The sequence below is a fragment of the Conger conger genome, chromosome 18 (genome assembly GCF_963514075.1).
Source record: "Conger conger chromosome 18, fConCon1.1, whole genome shotgun sequence".
NCBI classification, from domain to species: Eukaryota; Metazoa; Chordata; class Actinopteri; order Anguilliformes; family Congridae; genus Conger; species Conger conger.
The window spans coordinates 16,853,748-16,867,385 of NC_083777.1; the positions used below are offsets into that span (position 1 = coordinate 16,853,748).

The 13,638-nt window shown below is 51.0% G+C and overlaps 1 protein-coding gene across 1 annotated transcript in view; it reads right to left on the minus strand.

Moving 5' to 3' along the window:
* Positions 1–12,876, minus strand: part of LOC133118707 (pro-neuregulin-3, membrane-bound isoform-like) — a 229,506-nt gene extending 216,630 nt beyond the window's left edge. Inside the window, exon 1 of the mRNA XM_061228865.1 lies at positions 12,180–12,876. Within this exon, the coding sequence (XP_061084849.1) occupies positions 12,180–12,876 (697 nt within the window). The remainder of the gene's footprint in view (positions 1–12,179) is intronic.
* Between the last annotated feature and the right edge of the window lie 762 nt (positions 12,877–13,638).

Consider the following 13,638-nt stretch of genomic DNA (forward strand, 5'->3'; position numbering starts at 1 on the left):
CGTAAGAAACAGAATAATTGTCCCTGCATGAATTCAAAGCAGATTAGCATTAGCATTAATGAATACCAACATGTGCACGTGTTTGCGAAGTCACCATTTAAGAGCCCATCGTCATGATACCATGTTATGAAAAACCGGTGAAAAGGCAGATTACTCATTCAGGCTCCAGGACTGTGTCTCCCTCCTTTCCAAGGCTATGCTTATCTTCCCAAACAGAGGCCACATCTGCGGCTTTCCTTCCTCCCAAACACCTACCCCGGGGATGATGTTTCTGGCCCCACCCAGCACACAGGACCTGGCCATCCATCTTCCCATGGTCCCTGGTCCCCAGCCCGACTCTAGCAAAACCGACCCGGCCGGAACGATCCGGAACATCGGCCACCGCGCCAAACTGTCGAGCGCTACTCCGTCAAGGACCCCTGGCTGGGCATCGTGGGGATTCTGTTCATTACAGGCAGGGCTGCAGGATTTGCACCCCTCCTCCCCCTCCCGTCCCCAGGATGTGTGTGTGTGTGTGTGTGTGTGGGGGGTAGGGGTGTACAGTGTAAATTGAGCTGTTGGTGCAGACTGAGGGAGCGTGTCTAACGTGACAGGCTGTTTGACCCGGAGCTCTGAGGGGGTGCCCCTCCCAGAAACCAACCCTTGCCTCTCAATCAGAGGAAGGGGCTCCTTCCCCCCCCTCCCCGCTCTCAGCATCTATCAAAACCCCACATCCAGTCCTCCAGAAGCCAAACACAGAATACAGGGAGGGGGGCGGCGGGGTGATATTTCATCAGAATTCCATCTGTGTCAGAAACAGAGAGAGCACAGCTTGACACGACCCTCAAATCTTCAGCCTTCCACCGATTTAATCTCCGCTATTCCCCCGCGGAAGCTGAGAGACGCCCGCACGGCATGCTGGGAGGAAACACAAAGCAGCCATCCACAGCCGGAGAGGAAGACAGCTCAGCGGAGGAACGTCGAGTGTTAGTAATGGCGGAGTCATGACCCGCCCAGGAAGACATCTACATATCAAGTGTATGCGCCTTCTCCGTGTTTCGACTGCAGATTTCAGAAAAACTGCACTTCCCACCACGGTGCAGGGAGCGGGAGGACGCGGAGTCCCACCAGAAACAGATATTCTAGCGGGTCAGTGTCGCCGTTAACACCACGCCCGACCCCGGCGCACAGAACAACAAACCGCCACCTAAACGAGCTGCCGCTGAGACCGCGGAAAATACACCGGTCAACAACGACACCGTGCAAATTGGCCGCCGCCTCGAAGGCCCTCCAAGTTACATTACATTATTACATGAATGTCATTTTGGCAGACACTCTTATCCAAAATGATGTACAGTTCATTAGACTAAGCAGGAGACAATCCTCCCCTGGAGCAATGCAGGGTTAAGGGCCTTGCTCAAGGGCCCAACGGCCGTGTGGATCTTATTGCGGCTACACCGGGAATAGAACCACCGACCTTGCGTGTCCCAGTCATTTACCTTAACCACTACGCTACAGGCTGTGACAGTGTTCCGTTTAACACGTATCCCACACTTACGCTCACACGCTCGTGTGCACGCAATCACACACATAAACACAGTAATCAAGCACAGGCATGCTAATATATACAGGCAACTGTAATGAGCTACCGCCACATAATTACATCTGCAGCAGTAGTAGCCATGGCACCGCGATTATACGCATGGGCAACAGCAATCAGCCCCAGCAATGCTATTCTAAGCAGGGACTACAGCAATCAGCCAGAGCTATGTTATTACAGTATGAACACAGCCCCCAGCAATCAGCCACAGAAACACTATTATGTGCACCTATACATGTGTAATGACTTCTCGTCCACTTCAGACATAACGAGCTGCTTTTCCCCCCGTCGAGGAGATGCAGAAAGTGCTGAAGGCCACAGGCTTGACCGGGAGGTGACGCATCACACGGCCCTGGAGTCAGAGGAGCCGGGCCGAACCGCACAGGGCAGGCCTGGGGGAGGCAGGGTTGGGATGGAGGGTAGCGGGAACACGGGGTGGGACGAGCCAGGGGCTCGGTGAGTTAATGAGCACTAGAAGGTTCTGAGACGGTGGGATGCTGTGCTCCCCTGAGGAGGAAGGGGAGGGGGGGGGGGGGGGTTAGGCCGATTGCAGAGGATTAGCACATCCTGGCCTGGAACACGCTCAGTCACAACGCTTGTGTGCTTTTAATGAGCTCCCGCCCGCCACCGCCAGCCTGATTTGGGAATGCACAGAGGCTTGGGCTCTGCTCAAATGTGCACAGCGTCAAGCACCATCAGTCAGGCCCACAGAACTCGCATTATCTGTTTGCGGACAAACCTAAATCTGAGAAGGTTTTTTCCCCCCTGTTCATTTGTGTTGTGGAGAGGGCCGGTATTAGAAACAGAGGCAGAAGAAGCAAAGTCTTTCACAATCTCACGGTCACTGAAGACAAAGCTGGGGAAAAGATGGAAAGAAAAAAGAAACTCTTCCCCAATGGCAGCTGTCACCAGGATTAAACATGCCTCCTTGTCACTCTAGGGTGGAGATGACATCCCCAAGATCCCACCACACACACACCACTCTGCCTGATCACTGTGTCTCTGATCACAAGAGAAGACAATCTAATGCTACAGCTGCAGACCACAGCATGACTGTATATGACACGCCATTTCATTATACGACACATAGAGAGAGAGGCACGCGGAGAGACACAAGGGGGAAGGGGAGAGAGAGAGAGAGACAGAAAGAAAGAGATAGACACAGGGAGAGAGAGAGAGCGAGAGAGAGAGAGAGAAACAGGGAGAGAGAAAAACATGGAGAGACCAAGGGAGAGAGATAGTGATAGAAAGAGACACAGGGAGAGAGGGAGAGAGAGAGATATAGAAAGAGACACAGAGAGAGAGAGAGAGAGAGAGAGAGAGAGAGAGAGAGGCAGAACAAAGAGCAGCAGAATTCATGAGCCGGGCAACAGTGAGTTTTTTGTTCGGTGCAGTTGGTTTTTAGGTAATAAATGTGCCTCTTACCGAGGGAAGCTATCAAGCTCAACACCCTTTTAAAAAGGCTTTGAAGGCGCAGAAAGCATGGCTGTCTGTCCTTGGCGGGTCTCGGCCTTCCCCGCCGGAGTAAACGGTGCTATTCATCTGAAGTCTAAGCATGCATTCAATCTGAGCTTCCTCTGACAGAGGCTAACGCCCGCAGGAGGCAGGGCCGCATTCCCATTGATAGCGCCACTGTAATTGCACGGCAATTCAATTGATTCCTGTTTATTTATTGCGATTCATGCCGACCGTGGGGTCCGGCTGATCACTTCAGAGAGCCGCATTAAAATGACTGGCAGCTCAGAAGCATACGGCAACACCGCACAGCTCAGGTTGTTATATGAATGATAAAATAACAAAAGGGGCTACACATGTGGTTCATAATTTACGGGGTTTGCGGCTTTCTTCCTTGTTGACAGTGTGAATAATGGGTTAAAGGAGCAATAATGAAGACCTGGCCTTCTCACAGACGCAGCAGACTGAGCGGCTGGAGGGAGAACAGAGAGGATGGCAGACATGTTGGATCCCAAAGGAAATACAGCAGAGAGAGATGGAGGGGGGAGAAAGAGAGAGTGTGAGAGAGAGAGAGAGAGAGAGAGAGAGATGCGACTGGTCTGCTGGAATGAACAGGAAGGAGAGAAGATAAAAAGAAGAGAACACACTGTAGATACAGAATAGGCTCCAGGATAACAAAGAGGAGAAGACTACGGTCACGTAAAGAGATGCAACACGATCAGAACAGAATGTCCTGGGCAAGGCATTCAGACAGAGAAATATAAATCTAGCTCCCCCCCCTTCTCTCAAACTCAGAGCCCTCCCCCAAACAGTAGTGTCTGAGAGCAATTGCCCTCTGGCTGAAGTCAAGCCCCTGAGCAGAGATCTCTATTACAGGGAAGTGCTGCAGAGGCCTGGGCGCGCCCGTATCATTTCCTATAATGGAGGCCTTCCGCTGTCAGGCTCTGATGTATGGGGTAATGGGAGTGGCTGGGGTGAGAGTCCGCAGGACGCGCAGACATCGCCGAGAGCACGCCCGCCCAGAGCCGGCTCCTCGCTGACACTGAGGTCTCTGGTCATCCAAGAAAAAAAAAAAACACTGGCCCACTGAGCTCTCTAAAATAAATACATAAATAAATAACAATTCTCAGGATAAGGAATGAGAGAGAGGGAAAGAGGCCTGTATCCACAAAAAATAAATAATAATAAAAAGCAAGCAAGGGCATCAGTGTCAGGCCTTCCCCTCAGGATCCAGTAAAACTGCAGTGATGTCAGAGCTGCACAGCTCTCCCTGGCTGTGGGGAGTCCCAGTGGTGCCGCAGGGCAGCCAGGGCAAGCCGCAAGCCACAGCCACAGCCACAGCCACAACCACAACCACAACCATAGCCACAGCCACAGCCACAGCCACAGCCACAGCCTGATTCAATACAGCACCTGATAAACAAGCAGGACACAACACACACACACACACACTAAACCTCACCCACACCACATACATGCACACACACAAAGCTCCACCCAAACCACATACACACACAAAACCCCACACCACACACACACCACATACATTCCCAAGTCATAACACTACCATCACCATGTTTCACACATGAGTGGTATGCTGTGGATTATGAGTAGGTCCTTTCTTTCTCCACACTTTCCTCTATCTATCACGTCATGACAGGTTAATAATACTCATCTCATCTGTCCAGAAGTTTGTGTACTTTTGTTGTCAACTGCCCAAATACTATTGCTCTAACACCAGTGTTTCTTTCACTGACATTCTTACATTACATTACATTATTGGCATTTGGCAGACACTCTTATCCAGAGCGACATACAGTTGATTAGACTAAGCAGGAGACAATCCTCCCCTGGAGCAATGCAGGGTTAACTGCCTTGCTCAAGGGCCAAACGGCTGTGCGGATCTTATTTTGGCTACACCAGGATACACCAGGATTAGAACCACCGACCTTGCGTGTCCCAGTCAAAAGTGAAATAACCTTGATTTCACACCCAACATCCCCCCGACCCTCATCCCTGCCATTTCAAACCGCTAAAATTCATTATCACAGTGAGAGAATTTCCCACATTTTCCACAGTTACTCAACCCCTGTAGCCACGAACAATACCACAGCACACAGGTTGCATATTTCCCAATGAGCCATCTGGACTCCAGTGCATTGCTTATTTTCTCACCGAGGGACAAACATTCCCATGTCTCCTCCACTCATCTGGAAGAATGAAATTTGTGTGCACATTGTACATGTGCATAGCTGACATTGTATCAACTCTCCAACCCGGCTTCAGGTCCTACTCATTACATTACATTACAAAGCATTTAGCAGACACTCTTATCCAGAGCGACGTACAACAAAGTGCAGATCGAACACAGGAACAATTGTGACAAGGACCACAGAGGACAGTACGGTTCCGAGTCCTAGCATGACAATACAGATACAACTGGAACCCTTGAAGAATACATCAACTTACAAAATAGCATACCACGGTTGGCAGCTAGAATACCCCGAGTACAACAATACAAGACAACAATATCTATATATAACTATATATGAATATACAAGGCTAATCATTGTGGTGAGGTAGGGGGGTGCAGCCTGAAGAAATAAGTCATTACACACAGCACCCCACTTCCTGCCTTTTGAGACAGTTTGAAAGGTCTGAAAACGCACCCTACAGTACCCGCGGCAACCTCTTCAAGAGCGAAACGCGAACGTTTCAGAGACGCAGGGACATGTCTGCTCTGGAGGGTCCTAAAGCCAGAGCAAATAAAGAAACAAGGCCTCGGGCGCTTCAACTGGAACACGGGGAACGGACTCAGCGGCCGTGTCAAATCCCACCCGGCAGGAAAAACCCTCAACAGCGGGGGCGTAAATTGCAATCTGCAGCACAAAACCGCGCTACAGGTCTGTGGCTGTCAGAGCTTACACCTTCACGTGCCGTTTCGGGCCGCCTTCATCTCCTGGCCGATACGGGCACGGCTCCCGACAAGCCGTTCGTCACCGCTCGGAGGTGGGCGTGGCCGCAGATCAACCATTCTCCCCCGCATCGCTGATTCTGGATTCCCATTGGCCGGCGGCCAGTGGCCAGTAGCCAGTCGGCTGATATAAGAGATTTACAGTCCTCAGCCGTCACAGCGCTGCGCTTCCTGAAGACACAGTGGAATAATGGGCAGCCGCTCATGCTAGCGCTCTCAGTGAAACCCAAACGCGCGGAGTCGCCTTCTATTACACGACCGCCGAATGAGTTTGGGTCGATCCGCTTCCCTGGGAGGGAGGGCGAAATTACCGCTTGCTTAAAAATAAACCTCCACACCCTTCACGCGACCTACAATGCCACGACCGAACGTCCAAACCACTGCGACGCTTGCTACTGTTTTATTTTGCCTCTTACCTGTGTTTAAATGCATGACAGAAAGAGAGAGAGACAGACTAAAGTTACATTACACGACACGCGTAGTTACTCCACAGCCTGCACCTGTGTACCTGCGAAAGCAGGCCACAGAGCTAAGCCCTAATGAAACACAACATTTACAGCAAGTTACAGCGGTTCTCTGGTGAAACTGCTTGATGGTAATGCATGCTGAAAATAATAAGTACCTGCAGAGTAGCCTCCCCTATAAATAACCCATACACAAGCTCTTTCTTTTATGCCCGGCGTACAACTTCCATCTGATATACAGTATAGATGACTCACAGGGAACTCACTCTGGCTCTCTGTTTGTAAGACGGTACACTTCTGAAGGCACAAAACCACCTCTGAGAAAAAACAATCACATACCGACATGGACGGGAGAGAGCTTATGCACACGGTATGTATGAAGTGCGGGGAAAGCACCGAGTTGCTGGAATTGAAAGGTCAGGCTTTGCCGTGCATTATTTGAACACGGTATCTCTGCAGGCTCAGGCCTGCATCACAAAGAGAACCCCCCCCCTCCCACCCCCTTCATTATGAACAGTTAACCTATCACAGTCAAGACTTGGGCACCTCCTGTTCACACAAGTAAAAACACTGAGAATGAAGAAAGGCATACTCAACGGTTTCCAGCAAGCACAAAGGATTATGGGACTTAAATGTAATAATTGTAATCAATAGCAGCAGAAGGTACGTAGCATTGGGTAGCACCACTGCTTGGTCATGCTGGCTGATCTAACTGGGACAGTAGCCGAGTAGGCGAGAGTGTGAGTTACTCACACAGGAGCCAGTATCATTTCAGCCAATCACATCCCTTACAAACCAAGTGAAACTGGATGTGCGTTTGTGCATTTTGCATGGTCATATATATATATGTGTGTTTGGTGTATTTGACTGTGTGTGTATATGTGAGAGAAGTTGGGAGGGTGATGCCATGTCCCTCCTGTTGAAGGTGCAGGTCTGCGTTCACCTTGTTCTACCTGTTGACATTTCCCTGGCATTATATTTCTAAAGCTCTGGACTTTTTGATCATTCTTTGTAAGAGATTCGTCAATTATTCACAATCTCTTCTCCATATTGCACATGTTTCCCTTTCTGCGTATTAATATTTTATATTTGAAGATTTTTCCCCCCTGGACATTTGGTGGAGATAAATCAAAGTGACGTTAAGCTTCAGTACGATGGACTCATGATGGAATTAAACTGGAGCACTGCTGCATTACTCTAGTAATACTATTAAAAATATAGAACTGCAAATTATATAATGGAGTGAATTAAAAACGACTGTGCTTTCTCAAATTCTCCATTAAATTCTCCTTTTTTTCCCTATTTCCACAATTATCCCACAATATGTAATATGTATTCCTAAATGAAAATAAATGAGAGATATGAAATACTTCTGTTGGCCCATACAGTCATTCAATATTTACTATAGTTGATTACTTATTTTCCTTTTAGTTGTTCTACACTGTAATTAATGTGGGCCTACTTTCTCTTGGTCGTGTTTATTTTATCCTCGAATTTGAAGCCACCTCTAATTCATCATGGGGGGGGTTTGCAGTGGAAGTGCCAGGCAGAAAAGACCTGGCAGGGCCTAACAGGCTGGGGTGATGGGTAGATTTCAGCAGGCCGTGTCGTATTCTTGAGAGAGGGGTTGAAGGCTGAACCCAGCGCTCTACCTTCAGAGCCCGGCAGCCATTTTGTCACAGGATTACACTCCAAGGCTTAGCGCGGGGCATCCGCTGGGCTATCTGCGATGGATCTGATAGGGCGCTCCAAACGGCACGCCAGCGGGGTTTTGGAAAGGCGTTCCCTCCCGGGGGAAAGAGCGGGGCCGTCAGCCCAGCGTGACAGCGAGGGCCCGCCGCGGTGAGCCCCAGAGCCGGTGAGCGTTCGTCCTCTCTGCGAGAGCGAGCTCTGTGCCACACGCTGGCTGTCGCACTGAAAATGAACCCCATGCCCAACACGGACCCATGACAGCAGGGAGCGCTGACATTTCACAAGCTTTTTAAAATGTCCGCCTCTTTTTTTTCAGAGCGCTGAAAGATGTGCTGTGTCCGCTCGGGACTTTAGGGGGAAGTGACGCGGTGGGGGGGGGAGGGGGGCGGATAACAGTTGGAAAGGGGAAAAAAAAAAAAACTGTGAGAATGCCAGTTGCCTTTCAAACGTATCTGGTTTGCTCATCAGTCTGCGATGCCTGAGCCACATCCTTAAGTCTCCCTCTTACTACTGTTTTAATCAATTTAAAAGCATCGCTATGTCTATGCAGAGACAGGGAGAGAGAGTAGGAGGAGGAGGAGGAAGAGAGCAGGAGGATGAGAGTGAGGGAGGGAGGGAGAGAGGAGGGAGGGAGGGAGAGAGGGGAGGAGACACTGGGATAGCCCCTTGGTTGATTAGTAGGACAGCAGCAGGTTCTTAATGGAAGCCAGGCCCCGCCTCCGGAGCGATGGGAGATTAATCCAGATTTAGCTCGCGGAGCGGAGTAATCTGCCTGAGTGTTAGCCAACGCCGCACAGTCGCTGTCCCTCGCTCCGACGGCATATCTCACAGAGCGGAGCGCCGCGCCCCGGCCCCTTCCAATCGCATTAGGACACCGATCCCACCTCAGCATAAGGCCTCACCGCCAGCCTGGCGACTGATACCTACACACACGCGCTGACCCTTCACCCCTCGCCCCCGCCGCGTGGCTCCGGCTCCCGCCGCGGCGAGCGGGGCTGTCGGGACGCGTACCGAAAGCACGCGGAATCAGCGCTCCTCGGGAGAGCGACGGGGATTGGCGACAGCGGGCCGTTATTCGGCGAGGGGTCCCGCCATGCGCTCGGCGCCCGGCGGGCTTATCCCCGCCGCTCATTAGCGTCGGCGCGACGTGCTAGCGCGCGCCCGGCTGCAATTAAAGAGAAATGAAAACCTAAAGTGCTTTCGCATGATAACATAAATCAGTATCATGCACTCTGACATGCGGAGGCCATGATATAAGCCCTGGGTAATTGCCTGCAGTCTAAGAAAAAAGAAAAAAAAAAACACCAGAGACAATGCCAGCCATCAAGGAAAAATGACGGGATGATTTAACACATTAAAATACGGAAGAGCTACCACAGAGATGGCCATTTTAAATCCAGACTGTCAGTATAGGACTAGAGGTATACAGTATACTGCATGGGTCCAAGTCCAGTTGAGGCACGTTTAATGCAGATGTATCAAACAGATTTGTGTTTGCATGAATGCTTTCATTCAAATATAGAAGTACATTGTGGTGCAGCATTGTCGCTTCACAGCAGAAAGGTCCCATGCAGGTTTGAATCCTAGCTGGGATCCTTCTGTGTGGAGTTTGCATGGCTGTGTGGGTTTCCGCCCACAGTCCAAAGACATACAGGTTAGTTTTGAGTGTGTGAGTGAATGGTGTGTGAGCCCAGCAATGGATTGACAAGCTGTCCAGGGTGCATGCCTGCATCTTGCCCAAAGCATGCTGGAATAGACTCCTACCACCCCCCAGCCCTCTGGACCAGGAATAAGAAGGTTAGACCGTGGACACAGGCACGCACGCACCCCACAAACACACACACACACACACACACACTTTTGTCCATCCAATGAACAATAACCAACCACAGGCGACAGGCATTGCACCCCCAGTTGGTGATATGTTGGTTTCAGTTCACAGGCAGAGAAAAGAGGCAATGACATGGCTTGGGGTGAGTGTGGGTGGTGTAGAGAGGGGGGGGGGGTTAGCCTACAGCAGCCTGTTTAACTGACATTTTACGGGTACTATCTATCACACTGCTAATGGATTTTCGGGAGCGTTGGCTTGTAAGGTGACATTCATAAAATGGTTAATTAATAACCAAACACATGATTAATGGATGCTGTAATTTTGCCAGGTATAGAACTAATAGACAACGCTGGTTGCGTGTAATTACTCACAATGACTTTAAATTCTGTGCCCACCGATTATGACCACCTTTGGACAACAAAAAACAACCACGCAAAATAAATTGAGATGTGGAATGTAAAATAGCTGTCTCTCACAGCCGCCAAAATCATTACAGCAAAATATATTTAATTGTGTTACATTATAGAAAAAGAAACACTGAGCGATAACGTTCAAATCTTCTATAGCCTATAACAACCAAGCAAGCAAACATGTTGTGCGTTGGTGTACTGAAGTCCAACAGGGCTGGCACTTGCGTAATCATATGCACATATCATAGCGGATAAACAATGGGGATAAGATTTTTGACTGACATCTCTGATCTAGTGGACAGTTCCAAACACTTCCTCGTTGATTGGAGCCCTGACACGGCTACAAAGGTGACTGATGGCACATAGAAAATCTTCCGTCTAGAAATCAATACTGTGTGAGAATTCCGCGACCAGAACCTCCAGAATGTCAAACGGATACAATGATAGTGAGGAGTGAAAAGCAGAACGCGTTTTTTTTTTTTCGGTGGCTGTTAAAGCAGAAATAAGGCTAGTGTTGCGTTGTTTAATTACTACTGTTTTGGTATGTCAGCATAGGGGGTTGAATCCAATTTGATTAGGCTATTAATTTCGATTACAAATACGACTAAATACGTTTCTCCAGAAATCCCACGTTGCTGGTTAGAATAAAGGAGCTCATTATATAATTTATCTGAAACCAATGATTCTGCGCTATCGTTATTCCCTGATATTTGCAATAGGTCAGACATAGACTAAATTTTATTTGTGCATTTCACAACGCTGCCAATATCACACCGCTCTCGTGTTCGATCACCCAGGTGGTATCGACGCCACTCGACCCAGACTGACAGATCTCCATGTTCTGTTTGCGCTGCAAAGAGACGCCATGGCTCTTCTACCTCCGGTCCCCCGCCGCTGTCTCCAGATTAATGTTGCGGCGGTAATAAGCAGCTACCTGCCCTTTTCACCAGCGGACCTGCTGTGCAATCCGCCCTGCAATATACCTGTAATGCGGTGTTCTCATATCTTCATCTATCTTAATGGAATCTTCGCCCCGTCTCACTGAAATCCCCACTGCCCGACCGCTTTGATCTGCTTTCAATAATCTTCTATCATTTAATGTCAAAATATAAAATGGCTTTCCATGCTTTCCCATGTTTCAATTCATTTTTTATCGAGTGCGTACTTGTTTATGCTTACATTTTAGGAACCACTTTAATGTTTAATGTGCATAGCTGGCATTACCCTGTATGAAATGAACTGGAACGTTAGGTACAACATAATCTCTTACAGAGCTACAGTCAACTGCCACTGTCGATTACAAAACGTCGATTGCATGACTAAAGCCACTGACCAGCGCGATAAAACCGCACATTTCCTTCATTGTTTTAAGAAAACGCCACACATGCTACATACATACGGTTACACACCGGCATGTTTTTTTTAAAACAGGAAAACTGCGATCGTGGTGTAGTTCTAATGCTCAACCCAGCTACACGGCTTTTAATAATGAGTTTTCTTTTTTTCTGCAGAATGAATTCTCATAGACACTTCCAGTCTAGAGAGAGAGAACAGGCTAACAAGGGACAGAGAACCGTATGTCAAGGTACTCAGGAAAAACGCATGAAAAAAGTCTCAACCACTTTTTCTCCGCAGATACACGCACATACAATTTCACAACACTTCAGATGAACATATCTAATAATATCACATTCCGAAGGCCATGTGCCAGGACCCTAATGTACCACGGGCGTGTGCCCCCCTCCCCAGTGGTCCGAGCAGACAGGTGACTCACCTGGCTTCACCTGGACGTGGGAGCGCGTGGGCAGGGCCGGGGGCTTGTGGGAGGTGTGGGGGTGCGTCCATGTTTGCGTGGAGTCGTGCAGCACCGTGGGGCCGGCCGGCGGGGGGGTGGAGGTGGGCAGGGCCGCGGTGCTGGTGGAGCTGGCGGGGGCGGTGGGGGGCGGACCGCGGGAGGGGCCGGCGTGGCGGGTGGTGGTGCCGCGAGGGGTCACCTGACTCCCGGACGCCCCGGGGCCCCCGGCCCGCGTCCCCGGGCGAGTCCTGGGCTTGGAGGTGGTGCTGCTGCCCCCGGGGGGCCCGGCCGACACCGCAGGGGGGGCGCTGGTGGACGTGGGGGCGGAGGTGGTGGGGGTGGACGTGTCGGGGAGTTTGGGCACGGCGCTGGGTTTGGAGAGGAATATGGGGTCCTGCCCGATGCCCTTGGCGTCCACCAGGTCCGTGGGCAGGTAGTCCGGCACGGAGCCCACCACGATCCACTTGAGCAGCATCAGGCTGAGACCCAGGCCAATGAAGCCGATGAGGAGGGGCACCACGCACAGCCAGGTCTGCTGGCGGGGCCACAGCGTGCAGCTACCGCAACGCAGGGGCCCCTGCTGCTGGGCCTGCTCCCGGCCCCCGGCGCCGCCCCCCGCCTCGGGCTCCTCCACGATCATCGCCCCGGAAACCGCCGCTCCCGAGATCTCGCTCATCCCGCCGGCTCACGAAGGGTTAACCCCAAAACCAGAGAGCAGGTGGGCACGGGCAACACGGGTCAGAGGGACCAAACGCAGGGTTAAGCATCTTTCACACGCAAACACACACACACACTCTCACACACACGTACGCACACACGTACGCGCACACGCAGGTACACACGCGGAGAACGCACACGCGCACACGCGCGCCGACGGCGGGTCAGAACGCAGAGCGGGGAAGGAAGGGTTTCTTCAGTCGTTCTCCGGAGACCGCTCCTGTCTCCGTCCGGAGGTAAAGTACGATACAGGCGGAATCCAAGGTGAAGCCAAAAAAAAAAAAAAGAAAAAATATCAGAAAATCACGGTGAAAGAAAGGGCTGAAGGCAGGGCAGGGAAAGGGGAGAAGTGCCCGTACGGGAGGAGCAGAGGAGCTGTAAATCCGTCTGAGCGAAAGAGTGCCGCAGCGTCTGCCTGGCTCTCCGGAGCAGACTCAGCCACCCCTGCGCGATTCCCAGCGTCTCCTCGGTCCCCCGCGCCGCCCGACTGAATCAGTATTCCACACAGGGCTTTTAGAAACGAGATGGCGATCCAGGGACCTGGTCCCCCCACCCCCCCCTTCCTCTCCTAGCTCCCGATTCCGGGTTCAATCCGCAAGCTTCTCTTCCGACCGCTGAGTCAGCTTATCGCCCCAGAAATGCTCCCCCCCCCTTCGACACGCGCGCACGCACGCGCTCCGAAACGCGCCCGCTGGCGGACCGGCAGGGGCAGGAAGGAGCA